Source organism: Lithobates pipiens, unplaced genomic scaffold, assembly GCF_037356315.1.
Source record: "Lithobates pipiens isolate NorthernLeopardFrog02 unplaced genomic scaffold, aLitPip1_a1.2 Scaffold_28, whole genome shotgun sequence".
Lineage (NCBI taxonomy): Eukaryota > Metazoa > Chordata > Amphibia > Anura > Ranidae > Lithobates > Lithobates pipiens.
The window spans coordinates 112,494,140-112,519,909 of NW_027507789.1; the positions used below are offsets into that span (position 1 = coordinate 112,494,140).

Sequence of the window (25,770 nt, forward strand, 5' to 3'; positions counted from 1 at the left end):
CAATTGCGAGGTCATGCAACACTTTTTATCCCCCCCCCCCCCACAAATAGAGCTTTCTTTTGGTAGTCGACACCATTTTGAAAAAAGATATTTCTCTTACGTTCACTGACTGACACAGCTCCTTTACTTTAGACCATCGAGTTGTTGCGCCACCTTCAGGAGAGGACTAGGCAGAACATGTTAACGTGTACAAAAAACAGAACTTTCTAGTTCCCCCAAGGGGTGGTCCCTTCAGTAAAAACCTCCCAGTCTGCAGCCTCTTTTTTTTTTTTTTTTCTACCTGGTGAAAGAGATGGACCTAGCAGCCCTGCAGGCCCATCAGTCCGGGGATTTTTTTTCTGCAGAAATTGTCTCTTGCGCAAGATTAAGATCCTATGATCTGCTATCAACAGCTGGCTGGGTGACAGGCTGGATACCCTTATCCTTGTAGTTTACCCAGCCTGGCCAGCGAGCGTGTGCAGACCAGAGCACCACTCTGTCGGCCATGACATGCCCCTCAGGCTCCAGGGGAGGCTGGTGAGTGCAATGCTTCGGGGCACACATATGACCGGGCTATTGATGTCTGCGTCAGTGTGCCGTGGCCAGCAGCCACCCCGTACTGATCGGAGAGTGCGTTTATGATGGAATGTCCCCAGCTCGTCCGGAATGTTAAGTACAGCTCTCCCTGCCTCAGTGGAGCTGAGCAGCTGGACATTCCCTGGGAGGTCGATTTGGAGGTCCCTCCTCCTCCCTCTCTTCTCTCCCTGTCTCTATCTGTAGTTTGGCAGCCATTTTCCCTGTGATTATGTCCTTTATACTGGATGCTTGATGGCCATTTTGTTGTAGCCAGTTTTCAAGCCCAGCGCTGTTCCCTGAGGCTCAGAACCAGCGCGGTTTCCTCTCACAGACACGCCTAGCTGGACGTCGCAGAACTCGGTCAGGGTGGTGAGGGCCCCTCAGCCTGCAGCAGTTAGGAGGGTGGGACCATTCACTGTCCTAAGTCCCCAACAGGTGGCAGATGGGGTGGGTCAGCATGGCTTCAGAAACTGGTGTTTCTTCCCCCGAACTCCAGGCGATTACAACCGGTTCGCCTGCAGACAGTGCAGTGCCTCTGAACGCTTTGTTGGCGGTCCTTGACATGTTCGTTGCCAAGATGGAGGTGGTGTGTGGCTGCAAAGGTAGTAAAAAGCACCCCCTGTCCTCCGGGGAGAGCTCTGACCCGGACTCAGGCCCTGCTGAGGCTGGTGACCCCTGCTTGTCATTTCAGATGACGCTGACCAGGACCGATCGGACAGTGAGGATGAGTCCCCGTGTGGGTCCGTGCGTGATAAATCGCTTGTTGGAGAACTTATCACGGCTGTGCGTGATACCCTGAAGATTCAGGATATAGCAGATTCCTCTGCTGAGGTAGCAGTCCCCTTTGGGTGCCGTAAGCCAGCCCGTGCACCTAAGGTTTTTCCGTATCGAACTTATTTTGATAAGTTCATATACAAGGAATGGGGTAGACCGCAACTGACCTTTTCGGTCCCAAAATATATGGCGGTGCTTTACCCCTTTGAGGAGAGCCTTCTCAAAAAAATGGTCGGCTCCTCCGGTCGTGGACCCCCCCTGTATCTAGGTTAAATAAAGTAATCACGATCCCAGTAGAGGGGACTCCTGCCTTTTAAGGATCCCACAGACAGGAAGGCTGTGGCCCGTTCCTTGTTTACGGCTGTGGGGTCAGCAATGCGACCATTACTGGCCTCCGCACTTGTGTCACAGAGACTGACCGAGTGGGCAAAACTTTTGCACCGTGATTTGGGGGAGCAACGGTCTTCCCCTGTCTGCGTGGAACTACCAGACCAGTTAGTGCAAGGCCTCAAGTACATTTGTGATGTGGCCCTGGATACCCTCCCTCTCTTATTCAGGGCTTCAGTGTCAGGATTACATTAGAGGTTTACGAACTCAGCGTTTGTGGATTGATGTTGCTATTATTTTAAAAGTGAGTATCTTTTAGGTCTGCCTTCATCCATTCACTTTTTCTTCTATGGAATTATGCTATAAGTTTTCATTTTTTCTTATGCCTTAACTTGCTACTGAGACCATTTAAGAAGGACTTAAACTATCAAATCCAGGAGGTAATCCTTGAGCACTGCACCTGTGATCTATCCATGCTGTATACTTGACGGCAGTAAGGTCAGAGGCTTGCAGATATACCAGTGTCACCACTGAAGATTTGTTTTTTCAGCATTTCATTTGCAATTTTGGTGGTGGGATTTACTTTGCATACCTGGCACAGACTTTTGTTGGATTTGTCACCCTATTTTGTATATTGACATAGACTTTTTTTGTTTGATTATTTTATCACGTATTTCACAAGGAATATATCATGTTATTAATGTAGTTATATGTTTAACCACTTGCTTACTGGGCACTTAAACACCATTCTGCCCAGACCAATTTTCAGCTTTCGGTGCTCTCACAATTTGAATGACAATTACTCAGTCATGCAACACTGTACCCAAATGAAATTTTTGTCCTTTTTTTTCCCACAAATAGAGCTTTCTTTTGGTTTCTATTACTATTTGATCACCTCTGGGGTTTTTATTTTTTGCGCTATAAATGAAAAAAGAATTATGCAAATTATTAATTTTTCTTCATAAATTTTGGTCACAATTTATACTGCTACATGTCTTTGGTAAAAATAACCCAAATTAGTGGATATTATTTGGTCTTTGTGAAAGTTAGAGCGTCTACAAGCTGTGGTGCGAATCGCACAAAATTGATCACACCTGATGTACTGGTGGCCTATTTCGCTTCTTGTGACCCGAACAAGTCAGGAAAGTACAAATACCCCCCAAATGACCCCTTTTTGGAAAGTAGACATTCCAAGGTATTTAGTAAGAGGCGTAGTGAGCTTTTTGATGTTGTCATTTTTTTCCCACAATTCTTTGCAAAATTAAGATTTTTCATTTTTTTTTTCTCCACAAAATTGTCATTGTAATAGGTTATTTCTCTCACGTGGCATGTGTATACCACAAATGACACCCCCCAAAAAATTCTGCTACTCCTCCTGAGTATTACAATACCACATGTGTGTGACTTTTTCACAGCCTGGCCACATAGAGAGGCCCAACATGCAGGTAGCGCCATCATGTGTTCTAGGAACATAAATTACACATCTAACTTGTTGACTATTTATTACACTTTTGAAGCACCAGGACAATGACACGTGACACTGATGACAGATGGCACTGATACGTGGCAATGATGACACTTATACGTGGCACTGATGACAGGTGGCACTGATGACAGATGGCACTAATATGTGGCACTGATGACAGATGGCACTAATATGTGGCACTGATGACAGATGGCACTAATATGTGGCACTGATGACAGATGGCACTAATATGTGGCACTGATGACAGATGGCACTAATATGTGGCACTGATGACGCGTGGCACTTATATGTGGCACTGATGACACGTGGCACTGATGACACGTGGCACTAATATGTGCCACCGATGACAGATGGCACTAATACATGACACCGATGACACGTGACACTGATGATAGATGGCACTGATAAGTGGCATTGATGACACGCGGCACTGACAACAGATGGCACGTGACACTGACATGTGGCACTGATGACAAATGGCACTGATACGTGGCACTGATGACAGATGGCACTATGTGGCACTGGGGGCAGGTGGCACTGGGGGCAGGTGGCACTGGGGGCAGGTGGCACTGGGGGCAGGTGGCACTGGGGTGGATGGCACTGGGGGCAGGTAGCACTGGGGTGGATGGCACTGGGGGCAGGTAGCACTGGGGGCGGATGGCACTGCTGGGGGCGGATGGCACTGCTGGGGGCAGATGGCACTGCTGGGGGCGGATGGCACTGCTGGGGGCAGATGGCACTGCTGGGGGAGGATGGCACTGCTAGGGGAGGATGGCACTTTATTTTATTTTTTTACTTTTTTTTTTTTTCACAGGCAGAACGGCTGCCGCTGCAGCCGTTCATCTCTCCCCTCTCGCACTGTCTGTGCGAGGAAGGAGAGCGGCGCTGAGAGATGATCTCATATGTTTACATATGAGATCATCTCCCATTGGACACGCCGATCACGCTGTAAACGGCCGCTGTGATTGGCCGTTTACAGCGATCTGTGTTTGCCTGTCCCCTGGGGACACGGCGAACACAGAACTTCCGCGATGCGCGCCCGCGGCGGCGCGCATTGCGGAAGTAAACATCAGGCCGTCCAGGGACGACCGCCCGGACGAACGCGCCTGCTCTACGGCCGTCATTCGGCTATAGGGCGGGCGCGAGGAGATTAATATCTTTGTTGGGTACACATTTTTAATACACGCTTATTATTTTTGCTTTCACAGTGCGCTCTCTGTAATTTTACACAGCGCAAATACCACCCTTCATTCATTTACTTTTTTCTGTCTAGGATCAGATTAGCAGGTGTTTACAGCAGTGTCCCCTAGGCTTAATATAATTTTCAGACAGCGCGGGAGTTCCAGCATTTGAACGCTAAAGTGTAAATGAATATTTTATATGCTAGTATAAATAAATTTAATACATAAAAAAAAAAAAAACTGTCCCATACCTTCTCCCCCTTCCCCTTCCCCATCCTGCCATTGGTTGTTACTTTTCTGACTATTATTAATTGGTACATGCACATCCTTGGTTTTATGTAAAACCTTTTATTGCATTTTCCTGAATAAATTTTTTTTTTAATAAAAGATAATTTAAACCAAAAGATGGTTACCTCAGTGAAAAAGCGTATGTCAATGCCATCTGTAGATCTGATGACAAGCAGCTGATGACCCGCTAAATGTTGTTCATCATATGCTCAGTTCGATTACCATAGGTTTATGATATTCTTACTTATTTGAACTATTACATTTAAAAAAAAATCTAAATCCCCACATAACTTTGGTCATTGGTTGTTTACCTAACACTCTGCTTTTCTTTATTATGCAGGAAACACAAGACTCTTGCACTTATTAAAGATGGTCGGGTTATTGGTGGCATCTGTTTTCGCATGTTTCCCACTCAAGGCTTCACAGAGATTGTGTTTTGTGCTGTTACTTCCAATGAACAAGTCAAGGTTTGTAGATTTTTATTTTGCATACATTTTTGTCATTCGTAACACATAACCATTGGGTCTTTTGGCTTTGGTGCTCAGATCTGTTAATGCAAAAGTAACCTAAAAGTTAAATGTCTGGTAGGTAGAATTTGTATGACAGAAGAGACCCTTTTTAGTGTTTTCTGTGACTGCTTTTCCCTGCCTGGCAGTGTTTGTGTAAATTGAGCTTTGTATGTGCAGCTCCGTATACATCTGCCGGCTTTGTGCTGAGATGTGTAGCCTATGCTCATGCATGGCAGTGATGTCATCCCAGCCAATCGTGTGTCTGAAAAGTTAACCCAAATGGGAGACTGAAAGAAGAATGAAGCGTCCATGACCTTGAGGAGCGTTGATACCACAGTGCTGAAGGGGATTTCTTTCAAGGCAAGCCTGCCATAATGTAGTTATGCTGTGCATACTAGCACATAATGGGTTATTTTATTTTTTTGGCAAAGGTCTAATTCTGCTAATGCACATTTATTTAAATACTTGCTTCCATTTCCACATATATCATATCACATAAACGGTGAAAAATATTTGCCCTGGGCAGCAGCTTTGAACTTGATCCAACCCATGGGGCTATGGGTTGTACAACTATTGTAAATGGTCCTAGATTTCCAGCATAGTTGCATAGTCTGGAAAAAGACACAAGTTCATCTAGTTGAACCAATAGCCATAGCTTATTCTGCCTTTTTGTATTTATTTGATTTCTTCTTTTCCTTTTCAGGGATATGGTACCCATTTGATGAACCATTTAAAAGAGTACCACATTAAACACAACATCCTTTACTTCCTCACATATGCAGATGAATATGCTATTGGCTATTTCAAAAAGCAGGTGGGTATCTGCTGGGTAATTTTAAACAATATGGTTATTGCAGACAGCATTATTATTTTTTTTTTCCTTCATTTTCCTGAATAAATGTATCAGTACTAAGCAATTCAGCTTTGTGCCTTTGTGTCTTTATTGAAATGAAGACCTGTTAATACTAGGATAATGCTGCTTTCACACTGGCACTAGGTTGGCAACAGGCTTTGCTTCATGTATACATCATGGCCTATTTTTCTTAGCTGACCACTTGTGTGGATTGCCCCAGGTGTTTCTCGTTCTTCACAAAAGCAGGAGGGTGTCCTTAGAAATGCTGTGCTATAACACATTTTTAGTTTCCCTGCTTTCTTTGTGTTTTTATCTTTCTACTTAATATAATACTTTTATATTGTTACCTTTTTTGTAGGGTTTTTCCAAAGACATCAAAGTCCCCAAAAGTCGCTATCTGGGTTACATCAAGGATTACGAAGGTGCCACTCTGATGGAGTGTGAACTAAATCCTCGCATTCCATACACTGAGCTCTCCCACATCATAAAGAAGCAGAAGGAGGTGTGTGCTCTGAGTCTTTCTATGCTGCTGCCACTTTCTCTGTTACATGTTCTGTGTAAAACTAGCAGTTGTGTAGATGTTGCTTTTAGTAATGGATAACAAGCAGACCTCTTAAATTTAATAGAAATGTGTAGGCTGTTTATGGCTTCCTTTGCTTTCAAAAACTGCCAGTTGCCTGGCTTGAATCTGATCGAATAGCTTAAGTACATTTTTGATGTATCCTAAACCTGTATACAGATCAGGAAGACTAACTACTTTCTGGCTTCACCTGCTGCATACTTGCTTTAGGTTAGTGGCTCAGTAGTAAAGCCAGAGACACAGTCAATTAACCAGCATATTGAGAAGTAGGTTAGCACTAAAACCTATGTATTTTTTATTTTATTTTTTTTTCCCTCCATAATGGTATACTTTAGTCACAGCAGTGTAAAAATTACAGTAGCCCATAGAAATCAATAAGCAACCCCCTTATGCTGACTGTTGAAAAGCTTTGCTACAGCTAAGATTATATTTAGAGTTTTGGATAGAGTGGGAACGAGTTAAAAATCTGTCAGGTTTTCATTTTTGTCTCTGACTCCATTGGGGATACTTTTACTTATTTATTTTTCTCTTTTGACACCCATACAAGAAATATTGGGTGCAGTTTTCACTAGGACAGAGAGGCACAGCAGTAACAAAAACATTCAGAAGTTTTTAACCTTTAACATTGCTTAAAAAAAACACCCTTTTTTTATATATTTTTTTCTGTGCCCACAGTGGAGGGATTTTTAATTGCTTCCTGCTCCGACAAGTGTAAAGAATCTCCTAAAAGACACAAACAGTAATAAAATCTTCTAGTTTCAACCATTCACCACTTTTTCCAAAAAAAGGGTTTTGGCTGGATCTGGGCTTTTATTTAATGGTGACTGGGTGTGGTACTAACGCTAGTTGTGCATCATTGCTGTTTAACCACTTTCAACCCAGCTTATTGTAAAATGATGGCTGGGCAGGAGCTTTCTAAACCTGGTTGGACATCATATGAGCACACTGTGTGTGAACCCTAGGGGGCACGCAGAAGCAAGATCGGTGTCACCCTTTGAAGACAGATTGTTGTACTGGGCCAGTACCATGTGACCAGTCGCATGTAAATGGTACACAATGGCTATCATCCATAGCCATTCATGGTGCACTGGAAAAACAAAAAACACAGGTCGCATCAGCCTTGCGCATTACATAAAAAAATGTAAGCAACATCCACAGTGACCTGCACACTCTGGTCCACTCTGCCAATCTCAGCATAGTGTAGTAACATTCAATGGCTGACGTGTTTGGAGGTTAGATACCATCTTCTTCAGAGCCAAAGCTCTGAAGAAAAGGGTAGCTACCCTCAATGCATCAGTCATTGGAAGTGTCTTCTGTTTGCTGGGATTGGTGCAGTGGACCAGAGAGTGTGGTTATTGATGAGCTTGATATCATGTGCTGTTTGTGAGTATACGTGTTTCATTTCTTCAATAAATATTTTTTTAAGGTAATGTGTAAGGCTGGTGCTCCCCATTATTTTATTTTTTTCGTTTTGTTTTAATTTTTGTTCGTTTTTCGGGTGTTCTCTTTGGTCTTCTCAAGTCCTCAGGGGGCTGTAAAGTCTTGCCTAACTTCAAAGTATACGTTTCTCCATTGCTGGAACATCCACCTCGAATGCAGGAGGTTGATTTGTTTTGCTTGTATTCATGTACTATTTTTATCTCTGTGATTGGCCACAGCTATCACATGATACAGATCCGCAGTGATTGGCCCTGTACCATGTTATCACTGTGACCAATCACAGAGATAAAAATAGTACATGAATACATCTCTGTGATTGGTCACAGTGATAACATGGTACAGGGCCAATCACTGCGGATCTGTATCATGTGATAGCTGTGGCCAATCACAGCTATCGCAATAGTACAGCACGGCATATGAATGTATGGCATTCATAAAAATGATTGCTTATAACAGTAATCAGATCATCACTCTAATAAGCAATCGTAGTGTGAGTGGGATCCCGATCACCTCCCTAGAGCAGTGCAGTGTCACTATTGTGGCACACTACTTCTCTGGTCACAGTATGAAAAAAAAAAATAATTAAAGTAGGGATCACTGCCACTCCAGTGATATGTCTCTGTACAAAAAATTGTGACTTCAAAAAACTCACGATACCTCTTACTAAATACCTGCCTACTTTCCTAAAAGGGGTCATGTGAGGTTATTTGTACTGTCCTGACATTTTAGGGCCTCCAGAAATTGATATGGGCTTGTCAGTACATTGATCAATTTTCAAAAATAAATACTGTAGTTTGTAGGCTTTAGCTTTCCGAGAGACTAAATAATATACACTAATTTGGGTTATTTTTTACCAAAGTAATGTAGCAGAATACATTTTGGCTTAAATTTTATGAAAAAATATTTGCAAACTTTTATAAATGAAGTGAAGAAAAAACGAAAAAAAATTGTTGGGTTTTTTTTCTTTTCATTTATGTAGCAAACACAAACCCAGTGGTGATTCAGTGCCACCAAAAGACCTCCACCTGTCTCAAAATATGATAATGTAATTTGTGTACAGCCTTGCATGACTGAGTAATTGTCATTCAAAGTGTGACAGTGTTGAAATCTGAAAATTGGCCTGTGCAGGAAGGAGGTGAAAGTATCCATTATTGGGGTGGTTAAATAGTACTTCCTATGCCAAAAGGTCCCAGCCTCTGAGATTTTAATTGTATCAATATTGCTGTATCTCTGTTTGAACCAGATCATTAAGAAATTGATTGAACGCAGACAAGCGCAGATACGCAAAGTCTATCCTGGCTTGACATGTTTTAAGGAGGGTGTACGACAGATCCCAGTAGAATGTATCCCGGGCATAAGTAAGTGGTGAATAGCACACTTAACGGATGTGGTTCTTTTAAGAGGTCTAGTGGCAGCACTGATGTATAGCTCTATATATATTTTTTTTTTTTTCAGGAGAAACTGGGTGGAAACCATCTTGCAAAGAAAAGGGGTATGTATTGTATTACTCTGATGCCATTACAGAGTGAGGGGACATTTTCAATCTGATCTAAACCTATACTAGCAGCTCCTCTGATCACTAGTATATTTCATGGTCATAAAAGATGTGCTCAGGCTCTTAAATGATATAAAGTATTTTTAATCCATATTTGGGGGTGAACTTTGATGCACTTTTGAAGGTCACCCTTTCCTTTTTTTTATTTTTTCTGATCACTTGAAGTGCAGGGAGTTATAATGAATAGACAAGCTCTAAGGCCCCATGCACATGGGGCGTATTTACAGACACGTTTAGGAGCGTTGGCTTTTTTTTTTTTTTTTTTTTTTTTTTTTTTTTTACAGCTTGACACCTCTCCGTTTATTATATGGCCTCGTGCACACACAGGCTTTTAAGAGCTGTAAGTGGCAAAGATGTTTTTGAGCTGCAAAAAAACTCCATGGCCAGCGTGTTCTGAGGACCGGCGTTAGCGCTGTAAAAACATCTGACGCTGGTAAAAGCTGCTAAATGCGACTTAGCGTTGGATACAGCTGCGTTAAGCCTCATCAAGCGTTTTTTTTTATTTATGTCAAAATCAATAGTTCCCTATGAGAGCCCATTACTTTGGATAGAAAAACAAATACTTTGGGGGCACACCCTAAAAAATGCATCAAAGATGGTGCAGCCATAAGACCATATAAACACAACAAAATACTACAGCGCACATGTACAAAAATGGCATTTGACTCCTGCAAGGCTTTTTAAAACACCACCATCGGGGGCACCCTGGACAGAAAAGTGTTCTTTTTATCCCTTCTTTAAAAGTCAGCAGCTGCAGTATTTTTTTTTGGTGCTTTAAGCCCACTTACTGTGTACTGAATGGGGGGGGGGGGGGGGTGTGACGGGTAATGTTATGCTCTGGATGACCCTCCTTCCTGACCTGCATGCTCGGATAAGGGGTCTGGTAGGGATTTTGGGGTGGGGAGAGGGGTCCCCTTAAAATTCATACCAGACTGAGAGGGAACCCCACACCAGTGTGTTATTTTTTTTTTTAATTAATTTATTTTTTATTTTTTTCATTTTGGCAAGGGTTCCCCTTCAAGATCCTTGTCGTACAAGCCGCATCATCATGATCCAACTTGTGATGCGACTTTTCAAATCAATGGGTTCTCATAGTGAACCATTGAGTATGAATAGGGGGAGAAAACGCTGCTAAAAGCTAGCACAACTCAATGCAAAAAGCACTAAAAGCAAGTTTTTACAGCTGCTTTTTCCTGGCATTAGTAGTGGCTTTGCAGCTCATTTTTTCTAATGCCCGTATGCATAAGGCCTAATTGCAAAGCTGGTTTACTTGTCGTGCTCTCATCTGTCACTGTTTTCTTTTAAGAACAGCCTCTTTTATCTGCTGTTTTGTGGTCCAAATTTGTGTCGTCGTAGTATTTTTTTTTTTTTTTTTTTTATATAAGGGAAATAAAAAAACGAGGCACATAACTGATATCCCAGCTCTTTCCCTAGTGTTACTGAATTTAAAGATGTTTCATTTTAATATTGTTTAGTCCTCCATAATGGTTGACTGTATTGATTGTGGATGTAAATTTCAAGAGGTGACTCTTTCAGCATCAACAGTAGTTTTCAGTGAGCTTTCGAAGGCTGACTAATTCACGGTTTATTTCTCAGGGACTCTTTTGAAGAAGGCTCCCTTTCTTTGTTCTGTCATGTCCTATAGCTAGTATTAATGATACACCAGAATCCCCATAGCATTGTTTTCAATGCATATTTAGTGTAACTTCTAACTGGAAGGCTAAAACCCCTTTTAGCGTCTGTGGGTAGTGAGCAGGATTGGCCTTTAGGTGCCAACAGTTAAGACTGGTGAGAGATTTAGTCCTTGGCATCTTTGCAAAACTGACATAGAAACAGTTTTTGAAATCTTGCATCAGCAGATATAATGCTTTGTTGTGCTTTATTCATAATTTCTATAACCTTTTCAGGAAGGAGATTAAGGATCCTGACCAGTTATACAATATGCTGAAGAACTTGTTGGCACAGATTAAGGTAACTGCTTTATGTGTAGTTCAAATGAAAGCTTCAGTAAGATGCATTTACAGCTAAACTTACAATGTGAAAGCCTTTTTTTTTCCCCCTTTGAAAACCACCGTTAAAGTGCTTGTAAACTCTTACATATACCCAATAAAGTGACTTTCCTCAGGTGATACAGATATGAAGCACATACAAAATCGTACCCGCTTATCTGCAGTCTTCTCTTATCTACTGAGGCTGGAACTTCCTCCCCGTCATCTCTTGGTGTCAGGAAAACTTGCTGATGGCAGAGGAACGAGGCAGCAGAGAGAAATGACACTTGTTGCTCTTAACTGACAAGTAACACACTATTGAGCAGGCATCACTAAATGGTGGACTGCGGTCTGAAACCGTCTGAATGCCAGTTTTATGTGGACCATGGTCACTTAGCAGCCTAGGTATCCTCTCCCAGGTGACCTCCTCCTTCCCCCGTCTCTACCACAACATTCATCCTAGTATAGCAGATGGACAGAAGGTGCAGCATGTCCAGAGGCCTGGGACACGCTTTTCAAGTTGAAGTTGAAAAGGCAGAAGGGTGTTTTTTTGTTTTTGTTCTTTGTTTGTTTTTTATCTTAATGCATTAAGAGGAAAAACCTTTTTGTTTGGCTGAGACACGGCATTGACTCCCACGGCTGTCAATCAAATCAGTCAGCCAATCGGCAGAGGTGGGGCTGGGTCGAGGCTCCATGTCTGAATGGACACGCGGAGCTGTGACTCTGCTCCAGTGCCCCCATAGGAAGCTGCTGACTGGGGGCACTTGATAGGAGGGGCCAAGAGCAGCAAAGAGGGACCAACTGCACAGAGGAGGTAAGTTTTTAACATGTTTGTTATTTTAAAAAAAACGAGACTCTACAATCAGTTTAACAAGGCAGTGATTTATTGCTAGGATGTCTTACCAATCACCTGCCTGTTAACGTGGAAAGCATGTCCCGCCCTCTGTCCGGATGTGCTGTGCCTTCTACCTGCTGCGTAAGGTAGGATCAAAAAGGTTGGAGGAGTGTTGTGATTGGCAGGGGGAAATGTAAGGGAGGGGGCATTCATATAAAGGGGTCTGGATACAATAAAGGAAGGGAGGCTGTTGAGGGCACAGGTATACAAAAAAAAAGGGGGGGGGGGCTTTGAAGGGGACTAAGATGCAAGTAATGAGAGCCTGTAAAGGGGACTGTGACGGAAGGGGGGAGGGGGAGACACTGATGTTGAGGTCTGAGATGTGAAGGGGCACAGAACATTTAAGTAAAGGAGATGCTGTATTGTAAGGGGGGCACTGTAGTGTAAATGGGGGACCATATTGTAAAGGGGGTTCTTTGATGTAAAGAGGGGGTTCTGCAATGTAAAAGGGGGCTGTGATGTAAAGGGAGGACTGATGACACTGATGTAAAGGGGAAACTGTAATGTAAGGGGGTGGGGCTGTGATGTGAAGAAACAGTCATAGCGCAAACAGACTGGGACCTCTGGATGAAAATTCAATGACCAGACCTCCATGAATTTTAATTCAATACCCCATGCTATGGAGGGATATGCTTTGCTCATATTTCATGTCTGAGGTTTACAACCACTTTAAGGTTTTCCATGTTTCTAACAGTCAAACATAGAGAGGAATTAAAGAAAAGAAACTACATCCACGCCACTTTCTTGGCATACCCTGGCCTAGAATTAGGCCCCTTTCACACATGCGGACAGTATGTGTCCGTATTTCATCCATCCGTTTGTGGATGAAATAAGGACATATATGCATTCCTATGGGATAGCGGGTGTCTGCGGATGAACATCTGCTGACACCCGATATTGTCTGTCTCCACTATTGTCCAATTCTGCAGACGGAGGAAAATCCTATTTTTCTATCCGTCTGCAGAGCGGATCAGATGAACACGGACAGACGGTCCGTGTTCATCCGATCCTCCATAGAGGCGAGCAGATATCTGACAGGGCGGTCCCTGTCACAGTGTGCAGGCATCGCCCTGTCATCCGCCAGCTTAGCGGGGATAAATGGAGCGATCCCCGCTGAGCAAGTGGATCATTACTGTTCTGTCCCGTGTGAAAGGGACCTCAGGTGTAGTTGCAGCATTCCTAGAAACTTCAAACAGCTAAAAAAGGTGAAATGTATTAGGCCCCTTTCACACGGGCGGACCGGACCATTCATAGAGGACAGGTCCGTCACTGCACTGCAGTGTCATCCGCTGGCTCAGTGCGTAACAACGGAGCGATCTCCTCTGAACAAATTGAGTCCGTCAAAACGGAGAGCCTCGTATGAAAGGGGCCTTATGCCCCGTACACACGAGAGGGATTAAGTCTGACAGACCTCCAAAGGAGTTCCGCCGGAGTTCCGATGGAGTTCTGGCGGACTTTTCGATCGAACGGACTTGACCACACACCATCACACCAAACTCCGACGGAGTCGAACGTGATGACGTACGACTGGATTCGACGTAGGAAGTTCATAGACAGTAGCCAATAGCTGCCCTAGCGTCGGTTTTAGTCCGTCGGAGTAGCACACACACGAGCAAATTTTTCGAAGGGGACCGGGTCCGGCGGAGTTCCGTCGGGAAAATTTGAAGCATGCTTCATTTCTAAAGTCCGTCAGACTTTGGCGAAGCTAAAGTCCGTTGCAGCCCACACACGATCGGATAGTCTGACGGACTCGGTCCGTCGGAGTTTGGATGTCGAAAAGTCCGCTCGTGTGTACGGGGCTTTAGGCTTACCATTTTACCTGCTGAATAATTTATAAACTTGGCTAGCCATTGCTGTGATATACACATGTCTGTAGAGTCAGGGGGATTGAAGTGCTGTTTCCTGATTTAGCATCACCATTTCTGGGTCAACATGCTTATTGGGCAAAGCTGATGATGCTGACACATTGAGGAGGCAAAGAGTGACCAGGCAAGCTACATTGCTGAACTAGTCCTCATCCCCTGGCTGTACTTAGGTTGGTAAATCTCAAAATTAGCTGAGCAAAGTTATAAATCATCTCTATTGTGTATATAATACAATATACACTCACCAGTATGGGTCGAGCTGGTCTCCTCCTGGATACCGTTTTATGCAATATAGCAAGTCTATAAAGAATGTTTGAGTACCACATTTTACAGTTTTTTATTTATTTTTTGTATTTAATCTGTCATGTCTTGGTGACACCCTGTGTTAAAGTTGCTCTAAGTGTAAAGCGCTGCGCAAGTTGTTGAAAAAAGCCTGTTGTACCTATTTCGAGTGTATATATAGTTGTGCTCATAAGTTTACATACCCTGGCAGAATTTGATTTCTTGGCCGTTTTTCAGAGAATACGAAACACAAACATTTTTAACTCATGGTTGGTGTTTGGCTGAAGTCATTTATTATCAATCAACTGTTTACTCTTTTTAAAATCTTAATGGGAACAGAAACGACCCAAATTACCTTGATCCAATGTTTACATACCCTGGAGATTTTGACCTAATAACATGCACACAAGTTGACACAAAGGGGTTTGAATGGCAATTAAAGGTAACCATCCTCACCTGTGATCTGTTTTCTTGTAATTTAGTGTGTGTATAAAAGGTCAATGAGTTTCTGGACTCCTGCATCTTTCATCCAGTGTTGCACTGACGTTTCTGGATTCTGAGTCATGGAGAAAGCAAAAGAATTGTCAAAGGATCTGTGGGAAAAGGTAGTTTTCCTGTTTTATACAGTTAAGGGATATAAACAAATATCCAAGGAATTGAGAATGCCAAACGGTAGTGTTCAAACTCTAATCAAGAAGTGGAAAATGAGGGGTTCTGTTGAAACCAAACCACGGTCAGGTAGACCAACTAAATTTTCAGCCGCAACTACCAGGAAAATTGTTTGGGATGCAAAGAAAAACCCACAAATAACTTCAGGTGAAATACAGAACTCTCTGAAAACGTGGTGTGGCTGTTTCAAGATCCAAAATAAGGAGGCACTTGAAGAAAGATGGGCTGCATGGTCGAGTCGCCAGAAAAAAGCCATTACTATGCAAATGCCACAAATTATCCCGCTTACAATATGCCAAACAGCACAGACACAAGTCTCAAACCTTCTGGCACAAAGTTGTTTGGAGTGATTAGACCATAATTTAGCCTTTTGGCCAAAACCATAAATGCTACGTTTGGAGAGGAGTCAAAAAGGCCTATGATGAAAGCTACGGAGGTGGATCACTGATATTTTGGGGCTGTGTGAGCTCCAAAGGCACAGGAAATTGGGTTAAAGTTGTTGGCAAGATGAATGCAGTATGTCAAAAAAATACCAGAGGAACCTTTGCATTCATCAGCCAGGAAGCTGCGCATGGGACGTACTTGGACATTCCAACATAATGATCCAAAACACAAGGCCAAGTCGACCTGTCATTGGCTACAGCAGAGTAAAGTGAAGGTTCTGGAGTGGCCATCTGTTTCCTGACCTCAATATCATTGAGCCACTCTGGGTGAGATCTCAAACGTGCAGTTCATGCAAGACAGCCCAAGAATTTACAGGAACTAGAGGCTTTTTGCTAAGAGGAATGGGCAGCTTTACCATCTGAGAAGATAAAGAGCCTCATCCACAAATACCACAAAACACTTCAAGCTGTCATTGATGTTAAAGGGGGCAATACATGGTATTAAGAACTGAGATATGTAAACATTTAATCATGGTCACTTAGGTAGTTTTTTGTTGCCATTATGATTTTAAAAAGTGTAAACACAGTTGATTGATAATAATAAATGGCTTCAGCCAAACGCTAACCATGCGTGAAATAAGTTTTTTTTGTGTTATCTTTCATTTTCCCTGAAAAATGGCCAAGGAATCATTAATTCTGCCAGGGTATGTAAACAGCCTTTTATAGCACATGTAAAGTTGTGCTCGTAAGTTTACATACCCTGGCAGGATTAATGATTTCTTTCTGACACACAGCAGAGATTGATTCATCGCTTTTGTGGTGTGGAATTAGGCACAACTTGTTTTATTAATTTTTTTCAGTCACACCCAAGCGCTTGGCCGTTCATGGAACCAGTGAAGAAGTCTGAAGCCCCAGATTACTATGAAGTGATTCGTTTCCCAATTGGTAAGGTCCCTCCCCACCCCTGTCTGTAACACTTGACTGTTGCTCTAAGATACATGTCTGTAAATGCTCACATAAGTGGGGTCTGAAATTCAGAACATGACAGATTTTCCTGTATATTCCTCTTCCCTATATGTTGCAAGCAGTTCTTGCTTACTATTGAGCCCGGTGAAATGTGGGGCCTCTCACTGCTGCAGGGGTGATTTTTGCCCCCTGCCTTTTTGAGGATTGGTTTTGGCATAGAGTAAACTGGAGTATAAAATGAAAATTTCTCTAGTCCTCTTCCAGGAAGGCACACTTGAGAGATGACTGGTCCAACTGACGGAAAACGCAATCCACACACCCTGCCTTCCCCCTGCACATCAGTTCTTGATTGTGTTTCCCGCCAGCGAAAATTTTTATTTTTTGTAGACCTGAAGTTGGTAGCGAATGTTCCCCCTGGCTGCTGGACACCATAGCCGGGGAGGCCTGTGGGTTCAGCCAGGATTTATTGCCACTCCAGGGGGCCCCTACTGCTGGGGGTCCTCCCTGGCAAGGAGCTTCCCAGACACACAGGAAGGGTTCCCGGTGCTCCTGTGGATGTATACCTCCCCACTTACCTTCCATCCAGGCCAGGGGGCTGAAGGAGATGGCGTGTCTGCTGGAGTCCAGGTCAGAGGTGGGGCAGGAGGCTGATTGGGCAGGGTTTGCCCTGATTGAAGGGCTGTGTAAGCCTTCCAAGGAGAGAGTTTCCCAACCACTGGACTCCAGGATGGAGCAACATGGCGCCGGATCTCTTTCCGGGTGGCGGCGCTTCCGGCAGCTAGGCTATGAAAAAATGATGGCGTTTTGCCCGTTTACCCCAGTTTTTTCCCATAGCCGCACATTCTCGGCTCCTTGGGGAGATCCCGGTGAGGCAGTTCATAGGTCTAGGGGGGGTGAGGGAATTGGTGGGTTTTTAGGGTTTTCTGGGAGGGAGATGAGGAGGGAATGGAACTAGGAAGTGTTCGTTACATGGTCTGTGCTGTTGTTATATGTACTATTTTTGCATATGATTAATAAATGTGAGGAGGTAGCCTTTTGAGTGTACACAATTATTTTTTTTCTTCGTTTCCACCCTTTTCCCATCCTATCACACACCTGAGCCACCTCCTGATAAAACCTTCAAATTCTGTAGTAGTCATTGCTACTATGGTGATTCCTGTCCTGCGATTTTTTTTTTTTTTTTTTTTTTTTTTTTTTTCTGTCCCATTGCATATAGAGCACAAAGGGGTCTTTTGCTCAGCACTGCTCTCATTTACAGAATGTCTTTTATTTTTGGTGGAAATCATGGCATCACTGCCCCTCTTCTTCACTCCCCCACCAAGATGCTTGCTGGGGTGTTAAGAACTTGTATCTGTGGTCACCACTCCCCAAGATGTATAAGAAGCAAGCGCATCCTTAACGAACGTATACATTTTCGATGGACTGCCCCTTTAACCACTTAAGGACCAGGCCTCTTTTTCAGATTCGGTGTTTACACGTTTAAAACAGTTTTTTATTTTTTTGCTAGAAAATTAGTTGGAACCCCCAAACATTATATATAGTTTTTTTTTTTCTAACACCATAGAGAATAAAATGGCGGTCATTGCAATACTTTTTTTTCACGCCATATTTGCGCAGCGGTCTTAAAAGCGCACTTTTCTTGGAAAAAAATTAACTTTTTTGAATAAAAAAATAAGACAACACTAAAATTAGGCCACTTTTTTTTATATTGTGAAAGATCATGTTACGCCGAGTAAATTGATACCCAACATGTCATGCTTCAAAATTGTGCCCGCTCGTGGAATGGCGTCAAACTTTTACCCTCAAAAATCTCCATAAGCGGTATTTAAAAAATTCTACAGGTTGCATGTGTTGTTACATAGGAGGTCTAGGGCTAGAATTATTGTTCTCACTCTACTGATTGCGGCGATACCTCACATGTGTGGTTTGACTACCGTTTTCATATGCGGGCGCTACTCACGTATGCGTTCGCTTCTCATTTATTTTATTTGATTTTTACACTTAAATTTTTTTTTCGCTTTTATTCCTATTACAAGGAATATAAACATCCTTTGTAATAGAAAAAAGGCATGACAGGTCCTTTTTAAATGAGATCTGGGGTCAAAAAGTCCTCAGATCTCATATTTGGACTTAAATGCAATAATAAAAAAAATAAAAAAAAATAAAAAAAGTCATTTGAAAAAATGACATTGAAAAAAAATGGACCTTTAAGAGGTATTGGCGGAAGGGACGTTTTGACGTTGCTTCCGCCTTCTGGTATAGAGACAAGTGTGGGCCATCTTAGCCTCACTCGTCTCCATACTCAGCCGAGGAAAGGTCCCGATCGCCTCCGCCGCTACCGCCAGCTCTGGTAAGCTGCGGGTGGGGGGTGGCACCTCTCCCGCTGCCAATAACGGTGATCTCGCGGCGAACCCACAGCGGAGACCACCATTATCGTACACAGGACCGCCTCCTGTAAAGAGGGATATCTCGGTTGTGGCAGCTGGTACTGAGATATCCTTCTTCAAAGTACTGACGTATATGTGTACATGAGGCGGTCCTTAAGTGGTTAAAGAGGGACCGCAATTCTGATGATAAAAAGCCCTCTAGAGCTGTATACATTGCTAGGATTTCGGCAAACTGACAGCTTTCACTGTTCTAAAGAAATAGCTGTTTGTTTCATCATGTCCTTTCTACAACTAATTTCTGAATGTAAGGGCCATCATTCATTTCAACCACCTGAATAAGTCTGTGTTCTAATGGGAAATGCTGCAATGTCTGTTAGAAGTAGGCAAGTTTCCCTAACTCGCAAATCTACTTTTCCCACGTTCCTTTGCCCTTTTTTTTTGTTTTGTCTTTCCCTCTCTATTTTAGGAATGGATGTTTTTGCTCAACTAGTTTTCACGCTTACTGAGGTAGTCTTTGAGTCTATAATGAAAAGAAGGAAAAAGGGTGCAGTACATGCTGTCTTTGTGGGTTTTTACACCCTTACTGAGACCTGCCCACTGGTGATTTGATACATGTATGTACAGCCGATATGTATTTTGCTATGTACTCAACGTATAAAAAGAACCTACAAGAAAAGTAGGCAAGTTGTACAGGCCCTATGCCTTCAGAAATATACAGTGGATATAAAAAGTCTACATACCCCTGTTAAAATGTCAGGTTTGTGTGATGTCAAAAAATGAGTCAAGCTCTGGGGGCAGAGTGTAATGTGTTGGGGTTGTGGCCTGGTCAAGGTCCAGGCTGAGGTTGCCACTCCACCTATCTCTGTAGGACACCATAGATGTGTGACTTCCAGGAGTCTGTCTTTCTTCCTTGTACTTTCGCAGGAGCGTGGGTGGGCGCCATCCCCTTTCAGCACTAGCAGCACTTGCGGATGCACTACCTACATGACCCCTCCTTAACCACTTGCTTACTGGGCACTTAAACCCCCCTCAGTCCCAGACCAATTTTCAGCTTTCAGTGCTCTCACATTTTTAATGACAATTACTCAGTCATGCAACACTGTAACCAAATGATTTTTTTTGTCCTTTTCTTCATACCAATAGAGCTTTCTTTTGGTGGTATTTTATCACCTCTCGGTTTTTTATTTTCTGCGCTATAAATGAAAAAAGACCGAAAATTTTGAAAAAAAATGAATTTTTCTTTGTTTCTGTGACAAAATTTAGCAAATTAGCAATTTTTCTTCATAAATTTTGGCCACAATTTATACTACTACACATCTTTGGTAAAAATAACCCAAATTTTTGCATATTATATGATCTGTGTGAAATTTATAGAGTCTACAAGCTATGGTGCAAATCATAAAGATTTGCAAAAAAAGATCACATCTGATGTACTAAGGCCTATCTCCATTCTTGAGACCCTAACAAGCCAGGAAAGTACAAATGACCCCTTTTTGGAAAGTAGACATTTCAATGTATTTAGTAAGAGGCATGGTGAGTTATTTTAAGTTGCCATTTTTCCCACAATTCTTTGCAAAATTACGATTTTTTTTTTTTTTCACAAAATTTTCATTGTAATAGCTTATTTCTCCCACACGGAATGTGCATACCACAAATAACACCCCAAAATACATACTCCTACTCCTCCTGAGTATAACGATACCACATTTGTGAGACTTTTACACAGCCTGACCACATACAGAGGCCTAATTTTGAAGTAGCACCTTTAGGCATTCTAGGAGCATAAATTACACATTTCATTTCTCAACCACCTATTACAATGGAAAGGCAATGGAAACGTCCAGAAAATGACCCCATTTTGGAAAGCTAACACCCCAACGTATAATCTATGAGGCATAATGAGTCTTTTCAATGGTTCATTTTTTTCCAGAACTTTTTGGAAAATGTGGAAAAAAATGAAAACGCATTTTTTTTTTATTTTTTACACAAAGTTGTCCGATTATAAGATATTTCCAACGCATAGCATTTACATAGCAAAATAACACCCCAAAATACATTCTACTACTCCTCCTGAGTATGGCAATACCACATGTGTGAGACGTTTACACAGCCAGGCCACATACAGAGGCGCAACATGCAAGAAACACCGTTGGCGTTCCATGGACACATAGCCTGCACATACCAAGAATTTCACCCCAAATACATTATGCTGAGCAAAGGGTAAAGAAAAGATTACCTGTGGTTTTAGAAGCGCAGTTGTCCACAGGAGGATATCACTGTTCCAGGCAGCAGGCAGGGACTTGGTCAGCAACAGCGAACACAGTTTTTCAGGCAGCAGGCAGGGATACTGTCCATATTACAGTCCAGGGTCAGTGCAGAGATGTCAGCAGTGCCAAAAATATTGGTCCTGGTATTAGGCAGGTCTTTGTGGTGTGGTCAGTGCGGCATGACGGCAGTAAGTCCTACAGGCAGCAGACAGAAGTAGAGCCTCGTTCAGGACAGAATGGGGATAGGGGTAGAGGCTTCTCCCTCCCAAATCTCTTTGAAGCCTCCGAGTCTCCAGACCCTAATCTAGGAATAAGAAAACAAAGAAAATTGTTTTCTTCTTCCAGAAAAACTATACTGGAGCCCCTCACATGTGAGACCCCGTGTTGAATCCCACTAGTCCAGTTGCAGAATACAAGATCAGTCCAAGAGGCAGGCAAATATCGTGGTCAAACAGTCCAAGGTCAGTTCCAGATCAGGCAGAGATATGTACAGAATTGTTAGACAGAAGCATGGTCAAATAACAGTCCAGGGTCAGTTCCAGATCAGGCAGAGGTATGTACAGAATCGTTAGGCAGAAGCATGGTCAAATAACAGTCCAGGGTCAGTTCCAGATCAGGCAGCGGTATGTACAGAATCGGCAGGCATAAGAGTGGTCAAATAACAAGCCAGGGTCAGTTACAGAGCAGGCAGTGGCATAAGGGGTGTGAAGGTGTATGAAGGCAGGAACTGAGGATTATGTTTACCATACTTCAATACATTTTTAGTGAAGTATGGTAACGCCGAAAACAGTCGCCTATGCAGAGGCCTGGTTGGGAAGGACATTGTGCACAATAATAAGATGTGTCTCTTCTGACTCCTGCTCTGGTACACACCTTACATCTTTTTTGACGTCTTTGGCCTGTTGGTTTGGGAGGGATTTTATCGGGAAAGTGACGTTCAGAGAGTCGACTAACAACGACTGATCGGATATTTTCTGGTGGGCCATTTGGGAAAATAAGGGCAGTGAAAACTTCCTCCTGGTAGCCAAAGAAACGTTTGGGGTTTTGGGTGGCGTTGCGGTAAATGACATAGGAATTGTAAATGGCCAATTGAAAAAAAATAAATTGCTACTTTTTTGTACCAATGGTATGTCCGTCTTGTGACAAGATATGGTTCCATCATTTGGTCGTTGAAGTCGACTCCCCCCATGAACAAATTGTATTCGGAAATGCATTTGGGTTTCTTTACGGGGCCATTCCTTCTGGGGATTTCCACGAAGGTATCATTGTGGATAGAAGACAACATATACATATCCCTTCTGTCCCTCCACTTCACTGCCAGAACCTCCTTGTTTCTCAGACTTGCGGTTTCTCCTTTTCACAGCTTCTTATTCACAAGACTTTGAGGAAAGCCCTTCCGATTCCTTTTTACGGTGCCATATGCTGGCGTCTTCTTTCGGTGAAGGTTGTGGAACAGGGGCAGAGATGTGTAGAAGTTATCTACATACAGGTGGTAGCCTTTATCCAATAGGGTGTATATGAGGTCCCAAACAATTTTTCCGCTGGATCCCAAGTAGTCCGGACAATTAGGGGGGCTGCAGCTGGGTGTCCTTCCCTTCGTACACTATGAATGAATATGTGTACCCTGTGGCTCGGTCGCATAATTTGTAGACCTTCACCCCATAGCGTGCCCTTTTGCTGGGCATAAATTGCTTCATTCTAAGCCTGCCGCTAAATTTAATAAGGGACTCATCCACACATATGTGTTGGTCCGGGGTAAACAATTTGGGGAATGTTTCTGAACAATAATTAAGTATTGGTCGAATTTTGTAAAGCCGGTCATAGTTTGGATCATTTCGTGGAAGGCACTGGGAATTGTCGCTGAAATGTAAGAACCTCAGGATCATCTGATACCTGGTTCTGGGCATTACCGCGGAGAAGAGCGGTGAGTGGTGGAGGGGGTGGGTTGACCAGTAGGTACGCAATTGATTTTTTTTGTTGAGTCCCATATTAAATGTGAGGCCTAAAAAAACCTTGAACTCCTCCACCGTTAGGTCTCTCCATTCGTAGGGACGGGCATAATAAGAGGTCGGATTTTGCAAAATAAATTGTTGTGCATACAGGTTGCACTGGGCCACAATTGACGACAACATATCCTCCGTAAAAATTTAATTAAAAAAATCTATTGGGGTAAAATTCTCCGTGTCCACCTGGACTCCTGGCTGGGCAGTGAAAGGGGGAACATTGGCCTCTCCTGAATTAGGAGGAAGCCACAAGGGGTTCTGAAGGGCATAGGGAAGGCCGGCATGGCTCCTAACACTTTGGGGCTGAGATGACACCCCACTGGTACTTGGCCTTTCTTGCCGGGGCACTGCGGTGCTGGTGGACGGCACTGCGGTGCTGGTGGACGGCACTGCGGTGCTGGTGGACGGCACTGCCTCACTATAACTCCTTCGTTTGATGGGCCGGATATCTTCCTCCTCGGATTCAGTCAGTGTTTCACTGCTGAGGACTGGCTCATAATTTATGTCGGCTTCAGAATCCGAATCTGAAGAGGAGAGCTCCCCGTTGCTCTCGTCGGCCGTGGAAATAATTTGGTACGCCTCCTCAGCGGAAAAGACTCGTTTAGCCATGGTAGCACTGAAGGGCACTGATGAGGTGGCACAGATGTGTACTGTTGAAGCAGCACAGAGGTGGCACAGATGTGCACTGATTATACAGATGGGCGCTTTTGAGGTGGCACAGATGGGCGCTTTTGAGGTGGCACAGATGGGCACTGCTGAGTCGGCACAGATGGGCACTGATTTATTGCACAGATGTGCACTGATGAGGCAGCAGATGGGCCCTGCTGAGGCGGCACAGATGGGCCCTGCTGAGGCGGCACAGATGGGCCCTGCTGAGGCGGCACAGATGGGCACTGCTGAGGCGGCACAGATGGGCACTGCTGAGGCGGCACAGATGGGCACTGCTGAGGCGGCACAGATGGGCACTGCTGAGGCGGCACAGATGGGCACTGCTGAGGCGGCACAGATGGGCACTGCTGAGGCGGCACAGATGGGCACTGCTGAGGCAGGACAGATGGACACTGCTGAGGCGGCACAGATAGGCACCGATTGGCACTGGCGGGGTAGATCTGGGCACTGGCGGGGTAGATCTGGGCACTGGCGGGGTAGATCTGGGCACTGGCAGGGTAGATCTGGGCACTGGCAGGGTAAATATGGGCACAGATGGCACAAAAGACTTTTTTTTTTTTTTTTTGCTCACTCACAGTATCTCTCTCCTCACACGCTATCGCTGTGTGAGGAGACAGATTCGGCAATGGGTGATGACCTCATTTGTTTACATTTGAGATCATCACCCATTGGAGGCGGCGATCGCGCTGTAAACGGCCGCTGTGATTGGCCGTTTACAGCGATCTGTGATTGGCTGTGTCCAGGGGACACGGCCAACACAGATTTTCCCCGATGCGCGCTCCCGGGAGCGAGCGGGGAGCCCTTAAAGGGGACAACGTCAATAGACGTAGTCCCGAAATTTGAGATCCGCGCTGTAGCCGTCATTTGACTATAGCGCGGATCTCAAGTGGTTAATGAGCCTGAGCAGCACATATACCCTTTCCAGGTTCCAGACATATGTACCTGAAGGCATACAGCCCTAAACATGAGCACCACTTGGTACAGCATCAAGCTGCATCATGCCTGTCACTTTGACAGGCTGCAGGCAGGAGAGTTGGATACTGCACCAGTGCCTGACACAAGAATGCCAGGATTTGATGCACAGGGGCTCAGTGTGCATGAGGCTTTGGGGATTGTCTTGTGAAAAATAAAACTACCGTTAAAGAGTGTCGTCTCCAGGTTGCCCTATTAAAAGAAAGCAACATTTTAATGTTTTCAGACTTTTTTTTTTTTTTTTTTTTAAGCAAAATTTCAGTGGCTGCTCATAGACATTGAATGGAAATCTGAATATTATTAAAGCAGAAAATGTTTTGCTTATCTAGCAATTATAAATCTTCTATTAATTGTAGTTTTCCTTTTTAAAGGTGGCGTTTATTCTACTTATATTTTTCCTTCCCTCCCACACCCTCAGATCAACGCGCGTCTTGCGATTTTTAAATATTAATGACATATTTTAGACCCAGTGATGTCCTGTCTGGGCCTCTGTGCTTTTATAGGCAATGTGTAGTGAGTTGATGGCTGGTTTGAGGGGGTTCTGTACATGGCTTCTTGAAAACATCACGGCATTTTGCCTTGGTGCCCCTGTCAAGAGCCCTCAGCCACCCCCATGCTGCAGCATCAGCCCGATGCGCTCCTTTGACCCAGAATAGAGGCTCTGGCCATAATTCTCTCCTAAATGATGCCAGGAAGTGAGATGAGCTCTGACATGCTGCAGGTTCTAATGCACAGTATGAGTAAGCAGGTTCAGTGCAGGGGAAGGCCCTGTTCAGCTCTGCAAGACTGAAGGGTAATCTGAATGTAGGCCACTGTAGCTATCACAGTACTACACACTTAAAATGATCAATATGTATCTTCTCTATGATTCAAAAA

At 43.6% G+C, this 25,770-nt stretch overlaps 1 protein-coding gene across 1 annotated transcript in view; it reads left to right on the top strand.

The window, feature by feature from the left end:
- The window catches only part of KAT2A (lysine acetyltransferase 2A), a 101,008-nt gene that overhangs the window by 72,217 nt on the left and 3,021 nt on the right, over nucleotides 1-25,770 (top strand). The window contains exons 11-17 of the mRNA XM_077459542.1: nucleotides 4,952-5,078; nucleotides 5,824-5,934; nucleotides 6,332-6,475; nucleotides 9,237-9,351; nucleotides 9,449-9,485; nucleotides 11,456-11,519; nucleotides 16,491-16,575. Coding sequence (XP_077315668.1) covers nucleotides 4,952-5,078; nucleotides 5,824-5,934; nucleotides 6,332-6,475; nucleotides 9,237-9,351; nucleotides 9,449-9,485; nucleotides 11,456-11,519; nucleotides 16,491-16,575 — 683 coding nt within the window. The remainder of the gene's footprint in view (nucleotides 1-4,951; nucleotides 5,079-5,823; nucleotides 5,935-6,331; nucleotides 6,476-9,236; nucleotides 9,352-9,448; nucleotides 9,486-11,455; nucleotides 11,520-16,490; nucleotides 16,576-25,770) is intronic.